This window comes from Eretmochelys imbricata, chromosome 1, assembly GCF_965152235.1.
Source record: "Eretmochelys imbricata isolate rEreImb1 chromosome 1, rEreImb1.hap1, whole genome shotgun sequence".
NCBI classification, from domain to species: Eukaryota; Metazoa; Chordata; order Testudines; family Cheloniidae; genus Eretmochelys; species Eretmochelys imbricata.
In genome coordinates this window covers 294,151,232-294,168,331 of record NC_135572.1, presented here as the reverse complement: position 1 = coordinate 294,168,331, position 17,100 = coordinate 294,151,232, and the positions used below count along the sequence as shown (strand labels likewise).

At 40.4% G+C, this 17,100-nt stretch overlaps 1 protein-coding gene across 2 annotated transcripts in view; it reads left to right on the top strand.

Annotated features, from left to right (window-relative positions):
• RAB3IP (RAB3A interacting protein) overlaps positions 1-16,740 on the top strand; it is a 60,138-nt gene extending 43,398 nt beyond the window's left edge. For both annotated transcript variants that reach the window (XM_077832907.1, XM_077832914.1), the window contains 4 exons: positions 5,474-5,586; positions 10,317-10,416; positions 10,518-10,587; positions 16,384-16,740. In XM_077832907.1, coding sequence (XP_077689033.1) covers positions 5,474-5,586; positions 10,317-10,416; positions 10,518-10,587; positions 16,384-16,466 — 366 coding nt within the window. In that variant the 3' untranslated portion in view covers positions 16,467-16,740. The remainder of the gene's footprint in view (positions 1-5,473; positions 5,587-10,316; positions 10,417-10,517; positions 10,588-16,383) is intronic.
• The last annotated feature ends 360 nt before the right edge of the window (positions 16,741-17,100 follow it).

The following is a 17,100-nucleotide window of genomic DNA, read 5'->3' as shown; positions in this document are numbered from 1 at the left end:
AGACAGGCCAGTCCTTGCTTACAGACAGCCCCCCAACCTGAAGCAAATACTCACCAGCAACCACACGCCACACAACAAAACCACTAACCCAGGAACCTATCCTTGCAACAAAGTCCATTGCCAACTGTGTCCACATATCTATTCAGGAGACACCATCATAGGGCCTAATCACATCAGCCACAGTATCAGAGGCTCGTTCACCTGCACATCTACCAATGTGATATATGCCATCATGTGCCAGCAATGCCCCTCTGCCATGTACATTGGCCCAACTGGACAGTCTCTACGTAAAAGAATAAATGGACACAAATCAGACGTCAAGAATTATAACATTCAAAAACCAGTCGGAGAACACTTCAATCTCCCTGGTCACTCGATTACAGTCCTAAAAGTCGGAATATTACAACAAAAGAACTTCAAAAACAGACTCCGAGAGACTGCTGAATTGGAATTAATTTGCAAACTGGATACAACTAACTTAGGCTTGAATAAAGACTAGGAGTGGATGGGTCATTACACAAAGTAAAACTATTTCCCCATGTTTATTCCCTCCCCCACCACTGTTCCTCAGACGTTCTTGTCAACTGCTGGAAATGGCCCACCTTGATTATCACTACAAAAGGTTTTCTTCCCTCCCACCCCCCCTCCTGCTGGTATTAGCTCATCTTAAGTGATCACTCTCCTTACAGTGTGTATGATAACACCCATTGTTTCATGTTCTCTGCGTATATAAATCTCCCCACTGTATTTTCCGCTGAATGCATCCGATGAAGTGAGCTGTAGCTCACGAAAGCTTATGCTCAAATAAATTTGTTAGTCTCTAAGGTGCCACAAGTACTCCTTTTCTTTTTAAAAGTTCAATGGCGCAGCGGGGCTAAGGCAGGCTCGCTGCGGCCCCTGATGGGGGTGGGGCAGGGGTTCTCCATGCACTGCTCCTGTGTGCAGGCATCACCCCTGCAGCTCCCATTAGCTGGGAATGGGGAACAGCAGCCAATTGGGACTGCGGGGGCCATGCCTGCAGAGAGGGACAGTGTGTGGAGCCATGCCCCCGCCCCAGGCACCACAGGGAGATGTTGGCCGCTTCTGGGAGTGGCGTGGGGCAGGCAGGGAGCCTTAGCGCTGCTGCGCTGCCACCTAAGGTAAGTGCTGCCTGGCAGGAGCCTGCACCTCTGCCCCAGCCCTGAGCCCCCTTCCAGAGCTTGCACCCCAACCCCCAGTCTTGAGCCTTCTCTCAGAGCCAGCACCCTGAACTCCTCCTGCATCCTGAACCCCTGTCCCAGCTCTGCAGCCCACTCTCAGAGCTAGCACCCCATACCTCCTCCTGCATCCCAGCACTCTGCCCCAGGCCAGAGCCCCCTCCTGCACCCAAACTCCCTCCCAGAGCTCACACCCCTCACCCCCTCCTGCACCCCTGCCCCAGGCTCAGCTCGGAGCCCCCTCCAACACTCTGAACCCCTCGGCCCCAGCCCAGACCTCGCACCCCAGCCCAGTGAAAGTAAGTGAGGGTGGGGGATGGAGTGAGCAGGGTGGGGCCTCGGGGAAGGGGCGGGGTAGATCCTGGGTTGCACTTTAATTCAAAAAGTGATCTTGTGCGTAAAAAGGTTGGAGACCACAGTTATTCAGATTCCCCCTTCCCTCCCTCTGTCACTGTGTCCAATACTAACTTGGAGTTCTCTTGCTATTCCAGACATGACTCTTTCAAGTAGAGACTCTCATTCTTCTCCTATCCCTCCTTCAAACTCTAGTGCCCTGAGGAATTGGGGATTGTGTACTTCTCATCTTACTAGGGACCTTTTAGGAGGGACATTGTCCATTTACTATCTTTCTTACTTACGCCTTTATGTAAATGGCCATACAGGCCACAACACCCTTTACTCAGCAGACACCTGTCTTCTCTCCCAATCTATCAGCGCAGCAGAGAAAGTCAGGCTTTGGAGCAGGCAGCCAGGGCTGTGGTGCATTCTGCTTTCTTTGAGGAGGGAAGCCTTAGACAGAAGGGCTAAGCTCAGAGAAGGGTGAAAGAGTTGGGAACATAATTGATTTTGGATTAAAACAGTTGTGTGAATTTCACCTTGTTTGTTTTTTTTTCTGCATTTTGAATTTTCATTTGTTGCTGTAAATATTTTCCTAGCCTGTCGCTTTGACCATGTCATCCCTCCACTGGCACCCTCTTCTCTATCATATCAACCCTAAGGTATTTGTCAGCACTTTCAAGGCCCTTCATAGCCTATCCCCACCCTATCTATTATCATTCACTACCAAGCTGTTGATACTTACCTCTGATTGGCCCATGATGCCAGCCTCCATAGCTCACTTGTTAAATTTTCAAACAAGCACTTTTGTGCTTTCTCCCATCCTGCCCTGTATGCTTGGGATGTACTCCCCGTAAACGTGTGTAACGCCATTTTACTGTTCTTATTCAATCATTCCTTAAAATGCTCCACTGTGGTGATGCCTATACTTGAAAACAGCTAGGCTAGGCTGCTGTTGTCTTGCCACAGCCTACCATGCTGACCAATATTGTCTCGTTTCCTTGTACTCTCCTGTTGGTTGGTCTGTATTCCTCTGTCTTATACCTAGTTTGTAAGCTCTTTGGCAAGAGACTGTCTTTTTTGTGCTGTTTGTACTGTACCTCACACAGTGGGGGCCTGGTCCATGACTGGGGCTCCTAGGCACTACGATAATTTAAATAAGTAGAAAAGTTACCTTTTTCATCATGCAAACCATTTTTATTTTTCATCCACCAGATATCAGTTCTACACAGATTAACTTGCTCCTCCCTTCTGTCAACCTGGCCTTTGCTGGTCATGGCCAGATATATTTTCTCAGTGCCTTTTCTCCGGTTTCTACCTATTGTAACTTATTCCATCTAGAAACCCTTTATACGGTTTAATTAAAAATATTGTTAGTCAATTAACTGGACAGAGGAGACTGTACAAGGATAAAATATGCAATCCCTCCTGCTCCTAGCCTGGCCTATCAATTTTACAGAAAGATGGAGATGCAGATAGTTCCAAATGACTGTGGTGAGATCCAGAGTTAATAAATAAAAAAAAAAAAAGTAAGAATTCTCATGTTTCAAGTAGGGAGAGGTATTACTGTTTTGGAAATCTGCGTGTTTTACAGTAAAGACATGAAAGAGGACGTTCATTTTGATTGCTAACCTCCTCCTCCCCCGACCGTAAAGAAAGAAACACAACCTTTTACAGTAAATTGTAAATGAGATCAAGGCCTCAGGTGGGACAAAAGGGATGGAAAGCTGTTGTAGCCAGTAAGCAGCCAGTTGTGTATTTGCTGTCATGGGGAAGTCTAAGGCTGGTTCTACACAACTCCTGGACCCCATTCCCAGATTTTCCAGTGATGCTGTGGGGTCAGAAAGAGGTGTGGTTGGAGCATGCTACACTCCTAGAATCACTATCAGCAAGAGAGCTCATTACATACCTGCACTGTTTAGAGCAGCCCTAAGAGTGTCCTAAGCTGTGCTGGAAAAAGCACAGAACTGGCCCAGGTCATTCCTTCTTTGTGAGTTTGCCCCTGTCACCTCTACACAGCACTTACTGGGTACAGTTGAAGATTCAGCCCTAAGAGTAAAAGAAATTTATTCTTGGATCTTCCTAAAATACAAGAGGCAAGATTGAATCTTTTAAGTCTACAGAGATTCATTTGTTTGAAGCAGGTGAACATTGACAGCCTTTCCTGGCACAGTGCTAAATTTTCCTCCTGCATACAACATGATGATGATTTAATTGGGGATGGGTCCTGCTTTTGAGCAGGGGGTTGGACTAGATGACCTACTGAGGTCCCTTCCAACCCTGATATTCTATGATTCTGTGATTCTATGAACAGTCTCATGTCTTCACTTGACTGGTGTATCACTCTATCATGATTCATCCAGTCTTCTTTCAAATGGCCATTGGCACACCATCTGGGTAGCTATTTGCATATTGGTTCATTTGCAATCCATGTAGAGCAGTACATTAACTTCTTTCAGTACAATGTTTTATCTGTATGCTCCTGTAGTTCATATTTGTGTCTCTAATTTATATAACTAGGCCATCTTACTGTTTTCCCTCTGTAGCCCTCTCACCCTGTTAATTGCTACTGTAGACTTATTTGTTGCCTGAAAAGGCCAGGATGCAGCTACTACCACTTCTGTGCATAAATTACAGATAATCACTGTACATGGAGTGACCATCTTTTATTTTCCTTTAAGTATAACCAGACGAACTGAATGTGTAAACTAAATGGTAACTAGATTAAGTTGTGATGTCTGCTTATGTGATTAGTTGATGTGTTATATAAATTCTTGCCTGTATAAATATGCTGTGAATGTGAACTATTTTATTTTATTTCTTGGGGGAGGGGCAAACAAGGAATATTCTATTTAAACTTATTTAATACTGTATTCTGTGAGTTGATTTGTAAAATATCCAAAGCAGAATAACACTATATAGGCGGTAGCAAAGATCATTGGTACAGAGTTGTTTTAATAATACAGTTAGGAGTTTAGTGGAAACCATTGAGGAATAACCCTTTAATGGACTATATTAGCGAAACAGAACTGTTGAGTCTATTTAAACAGTCATATGGGCTGATATTGAGTCACATCCTGCTTAGTTAGCATTTTCCTCCAGGCAGATTGGAAGAGGCCCTGAGGCTTTTCGCCTTCCTCTGTAGCATGGGGCATGGGTCACTTGCTGGAGGATTCTCTGCTCCTTGAAGTCTTTAAACCACGATTTGAGGACTTCAATAGCTCAGACATAGGTGAGAGGTTTTTCGCAGGAGTGGGTGGGTGAGATTCTGTGGCCTGCGTTGTGCGGGAGGTCGGACTAGATGATCATAATGGTCCCTTCTGACCTTAGTATCTATGAATCTATATGTAAAAGCACTTTAAAACAATGAGTCAGGAAAATGAGTTAGGGAAAGGTATTTTAATTTCTGCTTTATGTTGTTTCCACAGGAAAATATTATAACCAAGCCTACTTTGACAACATTGATAATGATCTATTGTTTTTTAGGTATTCTATAAATTAACAGGTTTTATTCCTTCCTGAAAATCTTTTAAATAATAATTGGCTTTAAAAAAATGTTAAAAGTGAATGTCCAGATACTTGGACTGAAACACTCCTTGCTTTAAAAGCATTTTTGATTCAGCTTAAGAAGAATAATTTCACTATGAGTCAATGCTTAACCAGAAAACAAACTAGACTTTTTGTTTTTGTTGTTCTAAATGCAGTTACCTCACAGCTTGGAGTTCAGGGTTATTTGGAGAGGAGCCTGGGAGTTAAAACCAAAAGGTCCTATTTACACTGACATACAGGGCAACTTCTTAACCTATCTGGGGTGTTGAATTTGCATGTTTAGACTTTGCTTTAATTAAATGATATTTATATAGCTGTAAATCTTGTATTACTTCAGTGCAATGGATAATGTCAAACTACTTCTAATTACTTTCTTTGCTATCCTTTTGTAGTTGGCTTCAGCTGTTCTAGAGGCTGTTGAAAACAACACCTTGAGCATTGAACCAGTTGGCCTGCAACCTGTTCGATTTGTGAAAGCTTCTGCAGTTGAATGTGGGGGACCAAAGTATGTTACACCAAATATTCTGTCATATGAGAGGCACAATATTTTTCATTTGGCATTTGAATGGTTCTTGTGTTTGATTGAACTGTTGTAACTGTTGCATGACCCTAATAAAATGGATATATCTTAACCTTTTGTTTATGGCCTCTGCATCAAGAATATTAGAATGCTATGCTGAACTCTGTTAGGGGAAAATAAATGAGGACAGGGACCATCTTTTTGTTCTGTTTGTACAACGCCTAACATAATGGTGTCTGGGTCCATGATTAAGTTTCCTAGGTACTGTGGTGGTGGTGGTAATCATCATCCTCATCACCACACATGTAAAACACAGGCAGAATAACACTGCAGAAAAAGCCTATGAGGAATCTAATAATCTTTTGGTACTTAAGTAAGACACATAAGGAAGAGTAATATTTAATTCATTAAAACGATCCAGTTCTTGACTTAAAGGTTCAGTTTTCTCTGCTGCTCTTTTGTGTTCTGAAGCACCATCTACACTTAAACAAAGTAAACCCTCACAAAGTTTCGTTTCTGAAGAGTGTTTGATCTAACATCAGATAGGTAAGTTACATGCAATAAGTTAAATTGCAAGAGGCTGTGAATGTGGACACCATCTGAGGGGACACTATCCATTGAAAGGCTTCATGAAAGAAGTAGGTATGAAGAAATAGAGAGTGAGTGTTTGATATCTGGAGGTGTTTCAAGCATAGCAAGCTGCATGAAAAAATTCTGGAACCAAGACAAAGGAAGCAGTTGAAGGCACTCAAGAGGACGGCAAGGAGCAAGGCCTCACCAACAAGCATAGATAGGAGGGTGGAGTTGAGATGAGGATGAGTTTGAAGCTGATGCAGGAAGAGAGAAGAGGATGGGGTGTAAGTAACAGGAAATAAAGATTGTGTTAGCAGCTGCATTCTGGATGGAACTGCAGCAGTATGAAGTAAGCTATGATGATGGGAATTTGGAGAAGAGGAGGCTGTAGCAATTGGACCGAGAGGTGACTAAGGCATTGGAACAGGGCTCTTGCAATAGATGTGCAGAAGAAAGCAAGGAGTTTAGAGGTCATCTATAAAGAGAGAGCCAGGACTGTTTAAGCAAATGGTGAGCCTCCTGGCAGGAAAACCCAAGTCGTCTACTCTCTTCTGTCAAAACAATTTGTCAAATAAACATGTTCCCACAAAACATTTCACTTTGACAGATCTGCATTTTCTGATGGAAAACTGTTCCAGCTCTACTTGTATATTTAAAAAATTACAAAAATCATTATGGTGTCTCGTATCATATTTAATGTAGGATATTTGCATTTTGTTTTGCTATTCCCCACTTTTCCTAAAAAAGAGAAAAGGAAAATATTTTGACCACACTTTGAAGGAAGATTCAGAATTTTTTTTTTAAAGAAGCTGTTTAATGAGAAGTCACACACTCACTACTTTTGAACCATGCAGAACCCCAAAATCATTAAAGGGTTTGCATATTCTTAAACGTCAACTTAGTCCCTCGGCCATAACTGTCATTACTACCAGTACTCACAAGACAAGTGCAAAAAATCGTGGGGTTCCACCACTCCAGGTTAGTTGCTGGTATGATATTTACTTCAGTGCTATATAATACATGCTGCTTAGTTCCGAGTACCTTGTGGGAATAATTATCTGAATCCTGTGGGGGTAATCAAGCTCTGTCCCCCTCTTTATTGCAGCCCTGGTTGGGGCACATCATAGGTTCTACTCAACATCCTCTGTATGAGAAGAACCTCCCCCCCCATCATTGTCTTAACTCCCTCCCACTCCTTCCCTGTTCTGGGAATATTACTCATTCCGTTCTGCACTTTCTGTTTCTTCATACCTACTTCTTTCATGAAGCCTTTCAACGGATAGTGTCCCCTCAGATGGTGTCCACATTCACAGCCTCTTGCAATTTAACTTATTGCATGTAACTTACCTATCTAATGTTAGATCAAACACTCTTCAGGAAATAGACATTGTGAGGATTTATTTTGTTTAAGTATAGATAGTGCTTTAGAACACAAAAGAGCAGCAGAGAAAATTGAATCCTTAAGTCAAGGACTGGATCATTTTAATGAATTAAATATTATTCTTCCTTATGTGTCTTACTTAAGTGAAGTACCAAAAGATTATTAAATTCCTCATAGGCTTTTTCTGCAGTGTTATTCTGCCTGTGTTTTACATGTGTGGTGGTGGTGGTGATGATGATGATTACCACCACCACCACAGTACCTAGGAAACTCAATCATGGACCCGGACACCATTATGTTAGGCGTTGTACAAACAGAACAAAAAGATGGTCCCTGTCTTAATATTTCCTCTAACAAAGTTCAGTTCCCATGCGGCAGGGAGTCATAGAATAAAATGTTTCATATTGACTTCTATGTTTTATTATACATATTTAATATTTTGGAACCAAAACATATTTTGAATTTCCCATGGGATATAAACTCCATTTTATGATCAGTTATGTGTTTAATAACAATTTTGTCATGGAGAACTTCCTAGCAGATTGATTTAAATAGCTAACCCAGGCTAGTTATTTACTTGTAGGCAATACGCTAGACTGAGGGTTTTGTCATTCTAAGACCAAAAAAATTGGTTATAGGTTGTTTTTTGTTTGTTTTTTTTTAAAGTAGGTCATTAATATTCAAATGGTATAGGGGTGCCGCCTTCCAAGCTGGGCACCTGGCTAACAGCCACCGCTCTCCGGCCGCCCAGCTCTGAAGGCAATACCGCGACCCCCGCCCCTGCAACTCTTTTGGGTTAGGACCCCCAATTTGAGAAACACTAGTCTCCCTCATGAAATTTGTGTAGCATAGGGTAAAAGCGCACACAAGACCAGATTGCACAGTCTGATGTGTTTTTCATGACAGCTAATTTGGTAGGGCCCTATTTATTAGTTTTAAATGAATTGTAGTGAACTGCTCTTCTCTGTCATGTGACTTGATGTGTTTTGTCACCATCACAGACTATCTCCTATTTTCGTCAATGGGATACATGTCACAGTGGTTTATCTTTGTTCTAAAGCATTGGTTTGAGCTTCTAAATTATTTTTAGCATATTAAAAGGACTTAAGAATATAAGAATGGCCATACTGGGTCAGACCAAAGGTCCATCCAGCCCAGTATCCTGTCTACTGACAGTGGCCAATGCCAGGTGCCCAAGAGGGAGTGAACCTAACAGGTAACGATCTAGTGATCTCTCTCCTGCCAGCCATCTCCACCCTCTGACAAACAGAGGCTAGGGACACCATTCCTTACCTATTCTGGCTAATAGCCATTAATGGACTTAACCTCCATGAAATTATCCAGTTCTCTTTTAAACTCTGTTATAGTCCTAGCCTTCGCAACCTCCTCAGGCAATGAGTTCCACAGGTTGACTGTGCGCTAAGTGAAGAAGAACTTCATATGAGACTTGTATAACCATAAGAACATAGCAGGAGACATTTTCTAGCTTTTAAAGTCTTTCCTCCTCTCCCCAAAAGCTTTGCCAAAATTGAGATCAGCTAGTCTGATAAACACTGAATGTATACTTTTTAGGTAAACACAACAGAATATTTTAGCTATTGTGCTTTTAGTTGCTTTTGTTTCACTTTTGAAAAGAGTGTGGTTCTTGTACCTCCTGATTTTGGATAATGTAGAATGGAAGGGAGAAGAGCAAAAAACTTCAAGTCCACTACTCACCTTGCCATAGGAACCTAACTTACCTGTGAGATGTGCTGTTACTATGCTGGTGGTTGCTACAGAAAAATCTAAAACTTTTTTCTAGTTATATATATGAAGCTTTTATTGTAGCAACAGTTTTTTTCCATCAGATAAAGCGGAAGATGAATTATTCCAAATTGTAAATACCCCCTTTTCTGTTGCTAAGGAATGTAGGTGAAAATTCATTTAAACTTAGTGCTTTCCCTTAATTGTTTAGCTGGATCACCATTGGCTAACATGACCCTTCCTCTGGGACTCAATGTATTATATCTGCCAGCATGCTTATTATATTCAGATGACCACAAACAGTGGTTGGGGTGCGGCGGGGAATGGACCTGGTCATTTAACCGTAGTTTTCTGTAAGGCAGCCCAAAACATTGCTGTCAGGCTTTCACTTCAGTCCCTCTATTCAGGATTTTTATAGTACCTTGAATACAAAATGCAATATAAACGTCAGCATAAAAGCAAAATTGATCTTATAAAATACATCTTACACAAATGTTTCAGGGTTGAGCAGTGTAACAACATAAAATATCAGTGCTTTTGGACAAATAAATATAATGTCAAGCGCAGTTCTTTAACTGATTTTCAAATAATTGACATTAACTCAAAATATAATAGCATATTCCACAGATGAGGAGCTCTGTTGGACAAATCCCTAGCTCATTGTTTCAAGTTATATTCAACCAACTTGAAATGTAATGAATGAGGGAATATATGACTAAGAATGATCAAGTTTTCTCAGGTTCTGCCTTAAGGGTCTTAAAGAAGATGTTAAAATTAGTAAAATTTAATGGGGCGAGAATGTTAAAAACAGAATAGTCATTGTGAACCATAATAGCTGACAACCTAGAATAGTAATTGCAAACTACAAGTCAAGAGGCTGGAAGGGGAACTCAAGCAACTATTACTACATATCTTTCTTTAAAACAACTAAAACAGCATCTTACATCCTAAAATTTGCAGGTGGTTGAGTTTCCAAAATTTCATTTAAAGCAAAATAAGCAAATTTTATATTTTACAGGAAATGTGCTCTCAGTGGACAAAGTAAATCATGCAAGCATAGAATCAAGTTAGGGGACTCAAGCAGCTATTACTATATTTCTCCTTTTTGCCGATACAGGGTAAGTATCTACCTTTATCTTGAATTCATTTGAGCTTACATTGTGTTTCCATACAGATATGTAATACATGAGAACTTTTCTTTTCCTTCCCATTCATTTAGATCACTTCTGTGTGTAACTTCTTTACATACATTCGGTATATCCAACAAGGACTTGTGAAGCAGCAGGATGGTAAGTGGAACTGTAGTTTGGTACAGATGTAAATATCCAGGTAAATGGTGTATCTGTGTCTAAAACATACCAAATACCCACTTATGCACGGCAATAGTGACATGATATGACAGAAAGGTCCTTTGCTGGTACCCATATACTAGTCATTACATTAGGTGTTCTCATACAGTATTTACATGAACAGTGGTTATTCTGAGCTTAATGTGTAAAAATGTGCAAGAGCCAAATGCAGATGGAAAATATGCTTTTAGCCGCTGCTATCAGGACATCATGAAGCAGTCTGCTTAGACACCCAGTTTACAGTGTGAATGACAAGCAATAGGTGAATTCTCCAGTAAAGGGAACAGATAATATTGCTGCCATTTCCTCAGGCTGTTTCCCCGACCTGCTAGCTTCATTCTTCTCTGGACTAAGCTTTGGACAGCTGGCGCTCTATCCAAGCTCCTATCTAGGTTAGTAATTAGGGAAGCAGCTCAGTTGAACTGTTCAGTTCCAGTAAAATGGATACATAAAGCTGGCTATGAAGACACTGCAGCCCACAATTTAGATTTATACAATTTTAGAGAGATATTTTGCAAATTTACTGCTTTTTGGAGTAGGCTTTGAGCTTCATTTTTTAAGTGCACTAGCCTTGCAAAGTTTCATGGTTGGTTTGTTATTTTTTAAGTCAGGAGGGACAGTTATGATTATTTAATCTGATTTGCATAGCATAGGTGTCACAAAATATCATCCAGCAATGCTTACTTCCACTCCAATAATCTGATTGAATTACAACAGTGGTCCCCAAACTGTGGGGCGCACCCCCCTAAGGGGACATAGAGGAACATTTAGAGGTGTGTGGTGGGGCCTGGGCCAGCCTCCATAGGGAGTGGGGAGGGAGCTCCACCCAGCCCTGCTCTGCCCCCAGCCCCACTCCAGCCCCAGCTGCAGGTCTGGCCACGGGAACTGGCTCCCGGCCCCGACTGTGGGCCTGTTCTCAGCTGTGGCAGCTGGCTCTGACCGTGGCCCCACTCCCGGCCAAGGCCCCAGCTGCAGTGCTGGCTACGCTCCCGGCCCTGGTGCCCAACCATGGCTCCTGGTAGTGCACAGACCAAAAGGGGAAAGGCGCAGACAAAAAAGTTTGGGGACCACTGCCTTAGAAAGACATATAGACTTGATTTAAACACGTCTGGTGATGGAGAATGTACTATATCCCTTACTAAGTTCCAGTGATTGATTATCCTCACTTAGAAATTTGCTGTCACTGTTAAGTTTTGCTAATATGTTTGAGGCAAATGACTTTATTTTTTATAAAAGAGTAAAATAATATTGTCACGGTTCAGGACTGTCTGCGCTTTTGCCACTCCTCCATCTTCCTTCCCACCCCCCTCCCCCCCCATCTCTGAGTGCACCCCTTCAGGAGACAGGCCTCTTGCCTTTCCCTCTTTCAGGGTGGAATCCTGCAATTCTCCTACCTTCAGACTTGTTCCAGGGGCACAATATCAGCTGTGATTCCTCAGCAGCCTGACTGGGTTTGAGCCTTAGTGATCTTCCTTTTGCGAGCTATGACTAGTGTGAAAATACACAAAACAGCCTGTTCAAAACAAAGTACCTTTTAATCTTAACAGCAGGAATGAGGCATAACAAGAAAAAGGGTTTTCAAGACAAGTCTACATGCATCTGTCTTATCTAAAGGCTAGGTAGGTCTAGCTTATTCAGACACCCCCACCACTGCTCTGCACCCCTACAGTCTCTGTCTCCCTCTCTCCTGAACTTCAGGGGCTCAAGGTTTGTAACCACTCTCAAGTTCTTTGTTTCTCTTTCTCACTTGGAGTCTCCCAGAGGTTTCAAGTTGAAACCTTCCCCACCAGCCAGACTGCTGATCCTAGCATGGCGGAGGTAAAACGTCTGAGGAATTGACACCTCCATTGTCTTTTTAAGTATCAGTAAATAGAGGGTTATCAGAAATGTTTGTCTGCTTTCCTGTCTAGATACAAACTAACCTATACCTAAATTAATCCTTACTAATTATATAGCAAACACAATAACAATCAAATTCATAGAATGTATAATCACAAAATATTACATCCTTCACAATCCATTAATTTTCTTTATTATCAGAGTAAACTTTGCCTTGTGCTGCAGCTGCTAAATTTTCATAGCTAATAATATAGATGCTTTTCAAGAAATTCCCCATAATTGCTTGTTTCCATTATCTCTAGAACTTCAGTAATGTTGATTGCCACTTCAGTATATTGGCAACAATATGTGTTGGATGCGTCAGTTGTCACTTCATGTTCACGATGTCACCTGAAAGTGCGAACAGGTGTTCTCATGGCACTGTTGTATCCAGCATCGCAAGATATTTACGTGCCAGATTCGCTAAAGATTCATGTTCCTTCATTCTTCAACCACCATTCCTGGGGACAGGTGTCCATGCTGATGACAGGTTCTGCTCAATAACAATCCAAAGCCGTGCGGACCAACACATGCTTATTTTCATTATCTGAGTCAGATGCCACCAGCGGAAAGTGGATTTTCTTTTTTGGTGGTTCAGGTTCTATAGTTTCCGTATCGGAGTATTGCTCTTTTAAGACTTCTGAAAGCATGCTCCACACTTCATCCCTCTCAGAGTTTGGAAGGCACTTTATTTTCTTAAACCTTGGGTTGAGTGCTGTAGCTATCTTTAGAAATCTTACATTGCGTTTTGTGAAATCTGCAGTGAAAGTGTTCTTAAAATGAACAATATGTGCTGGGTCATCATCCGAGACTGCTGTAACATGAAATATATGGCAGAATGTGGGTAAAACAGAGAAGGGGACATACAATTCTCTCCCAAACAGTTCAGTCAAAAATTTAATTAATGCATTATTTTTTTAACGAGCATCATAAGCATGGAATCATGTCCTCTGGAATGGTGGCCAAAGCATGAAGGGGCATGCGAATGTTTAGCATGTCTGCTATGTAAATACCTTGCAATGCCGGCTACAAAACTGCCATGCAAATGCTTGTTCTCACTTACTGGTGACATGGTAAATAAGAAGAGGGCAGCATTATCTCCTGTAAATGTAAACAGACTTGTTTGTCTTAGCGATTGGCTGAACAAGAAGTAGGACTGAGTGGACTTGTAGGCTCTGAAGTTTTACATTTTGTTTTGTTTTTGAGTGCAATTATGTAACAAAAAAAATTCTACCTTTGTAAGTTGCACTTTCATGACAAAGTGCACTACAGTACTTATGAGGTGAATTGAAAAAGACTATTTCGTTTATCATTTTTATTGTGCAATTATTTGTAATAAAAAGTACTTTGATTTCAGTTACAACACAGAATATCATCTATATGAAAATATAGAAAAACATTCAAAATACGTAATAAATTTCAATAGGTATTCTGTTTAACAGCGCGATTAAAACTGCTATTTTTTTTAAAATTGCAAAACATTTTGAGTTAATCACATGAGTTAGCGGCGATTAATCAACAGCCCTAGTAAATTTACATGAAGACAGCCTACTTCTGAAGCTATGGCTGCACTAGAGATCTTACAGTGACGTTGCTGTAAGCTCTCTAGTGTAGTCACTCTAAGCCAACTGGCGGGGCTCACCTGTCTATTTAATTAATCCACCCTCAGTGAGCGGCAGTACTTACGGTGCTTTCTACACCGGTACTTAGGGCAGTGTAACTTACATCACTGAGGGGTGTGAATAAGTCACCCACAAGTGACATAAGTTCCACCGACATAAGTAGTAGTGTAGACATAGGCTTAGTGCAAATATATGTAATGCATATGTCACTGGTTTCTGCTAATAATAATTTAAGGAAATTGCAGGAAGTATGCTTGGAAAATGACTGGCCTTAATTTTAAAGCAATTGAATTTAAGAGGAGGATATTGTTCTGACCAAAAAAGCTTATATTTATCCCAGTTTGTGATATAATGCTTGCCACAATACTGTGAAGATTAAAAGACTGAAAACTATTTGAAGGGGAGAGATTATAATAGATAACATTGGAAACATTTTCCTATTTACCAGAATTGTTAATGTTTAACAGCTATGCTCTGAACTCAGTATTTTGGCTTGATGTTCCAACTACATCACACTTTTAGGAAAATTAATTTTTTTATATAAATTGGACCTGTTGCTTTATGCAAATATTTTCTCAGATAATGTATACAATGAGTTAGGGGAATATAGGCTTTTTTATGGTGGTCATCCACATACTGTATTGTATGCTTCTTTGCTACTTGTATGCTTCTGGTGCTATCTTTTTATTTTAGATAGAACTCTATCTTAGAGTTCAAGAATTTCTGAAAGATGACGGGGAAAACATTTTACTTAGTTTTTAGTCTTAATTTGAGCAATACCTTTACATTTACTTAGAGCCAGGACTATGATCCTAAGGAAGATGATGATGTAAGAGTGGTGTGTCTCTTGTTGTCTTATGTGTTTAACCATGTAATTCATTATGATTATGATTTGTATTACTGTAGCATGTAGGAGCCCTAGTCATTTACTGTACCATCTTATGCTAGGGGCTATACAAACACACTCTCATTTGATAACATTTTTCATATGTAAAATCATAAATTTTTGATGTTCCTAGATTACTGTTTACATCCAGTAGAACCAGCTGAAAAAGTTAGTTTAATTTTCATTCCCAGGTTTTGAAAAGGAACACTTTTTCGTAATCCAAAAACTTTGGTTTTCCTTTTTCCCTTCTGTTTCTACGCCTTTCTTTTTTTTCCATTTGCCACTAAAAAAGATCCCCTCTTTCAGAAGAAATAGGCAAGATGAAAATTGATTAAACTGAAAAAAGTAGGTCAGTGTTTGTTCCATAGTTTGTTTTTTAAAAAAGGGGGGGTGGCACCCCCTTGCCCCCCAATTTTTATGGAAATTTCTGATTTTAAAAGCCATTTTTAGTGTGAAGATATTTTTATATGGGAAACTTCAACTCTGACATCCAGTAAAATGAGAGATAAGGTGGGTAGGATATCATCTTTTATTGGACCAACTTCTGTTGGTGGAAGATGGAGACAAGCTTTTGAGCTACACAGAGCTCTTCAGCTCTGTGTAGCTGGAAAGATTGTGTGTCTCTTCACCCATGTGTCTCTCATATCCTGGGACCAACACAGCTACAACAACATTGCAAACAATATCCAGTAAAGTGAATAACAAATACATGTATGACTGCCAAACTTCCATGTTTTTATGGTCTGGTTAGGTACAGCGATGTCAGCAAGGTTGCTATGAGACTTTGCTTTGAAACTGTTCATACGCATCCTGCAGAAGGAAAACCATTTCTGGCAACAGGCACGCCAGCAATCAAGGATGCAGAGGAGTTAATAGTTTAAGCCCTTTATGTGGGGATTCAAGGTTTCCTTAATGTATTATTACTGCACATAGTGGCAAGGCCTCTGGACTAAATATTTTAAATTCTTGCATTTTTTACATCTCACAATTCCAAAGGTCACTTAAAAGAGCTCTAAACATGCCTTCTTTTAAGGCTGCCAGTGTGTTGCAGATCTGCAGTTATAAAGTGAATAGAAAGCCCACTCCTGACTGGGATGACCTCTGTGTGTTGAAGGGATGGTTTTAAAAAAAAATAAATGAAAAACATTGTATATTCCTTTGTGCAAAATAAAAGGATGGGATTTTGAAATTGGTGAAATTAGCTTTGAAATCATGCCACTTTGTAAAATGTTTCTAAAGATGAAACTACTGTTTGAATAAGGTAGCCTACATATTTCAGTTAAAAACCCTGAAGAAATGAGGATGGAGATTTAGTTTCAGTAAGTTTTCTACACTTTCTGTTTTGTACAGCGGATCAGATGTTTTGGGAAGTTATGCAGCTGAGAAAAGAGATGTCATTGGCAAAACTTGGATATTACAAGGAAGAGCTCTAATTCTTTACAGTCTGGCGCATGCGTGAACTTCGATATGGATAAACTCTAAAATGGCTGAAATTTTTTGTCACTTGATATTTATTTCCAACAAGTCGGTCCAAGATCTTTTCTCCTTTTTGCAAATTGCACTAAGTACTGTGATTATTTTAAACTCTCCTATGCTGTGTATGCTTAGATATGATACTTCAGTTGAACAAAATGTGGCAAGTACTCGTTATTGTAATTTACAATTGAAAACAAAACCTCTGATTAAATAAATGTTAGATTGAAGATGTGTTTTTATTGTCCTGTACAGTTTATGATGCAGAATGGCATGTGAACCACCACCCCACATCCCCACCACCACCATAGTCACTCTAAACTCTGTACTCTGTAGGGTACTGACCCTTAGAAAAGAGTTGGTTTGAGGTACATCTCAGAATTTTATGAACAGGTGGGAGTAAATGTGTCTCTTAAACACTTAAAACGTTCCCGTCACTGCCGTATCTGGGCAATTGATCATCAGTATAGAAGGAAATATCTAAGAGGATTTGGGGTTCTCTGAAATATTTTTTTAAATGTTGCCCTCTCCCTATGTTTCTCATTTATAAATTTGTAGAGTTTAAGGCCAGAAAGGACCATTAGATCATCTGGT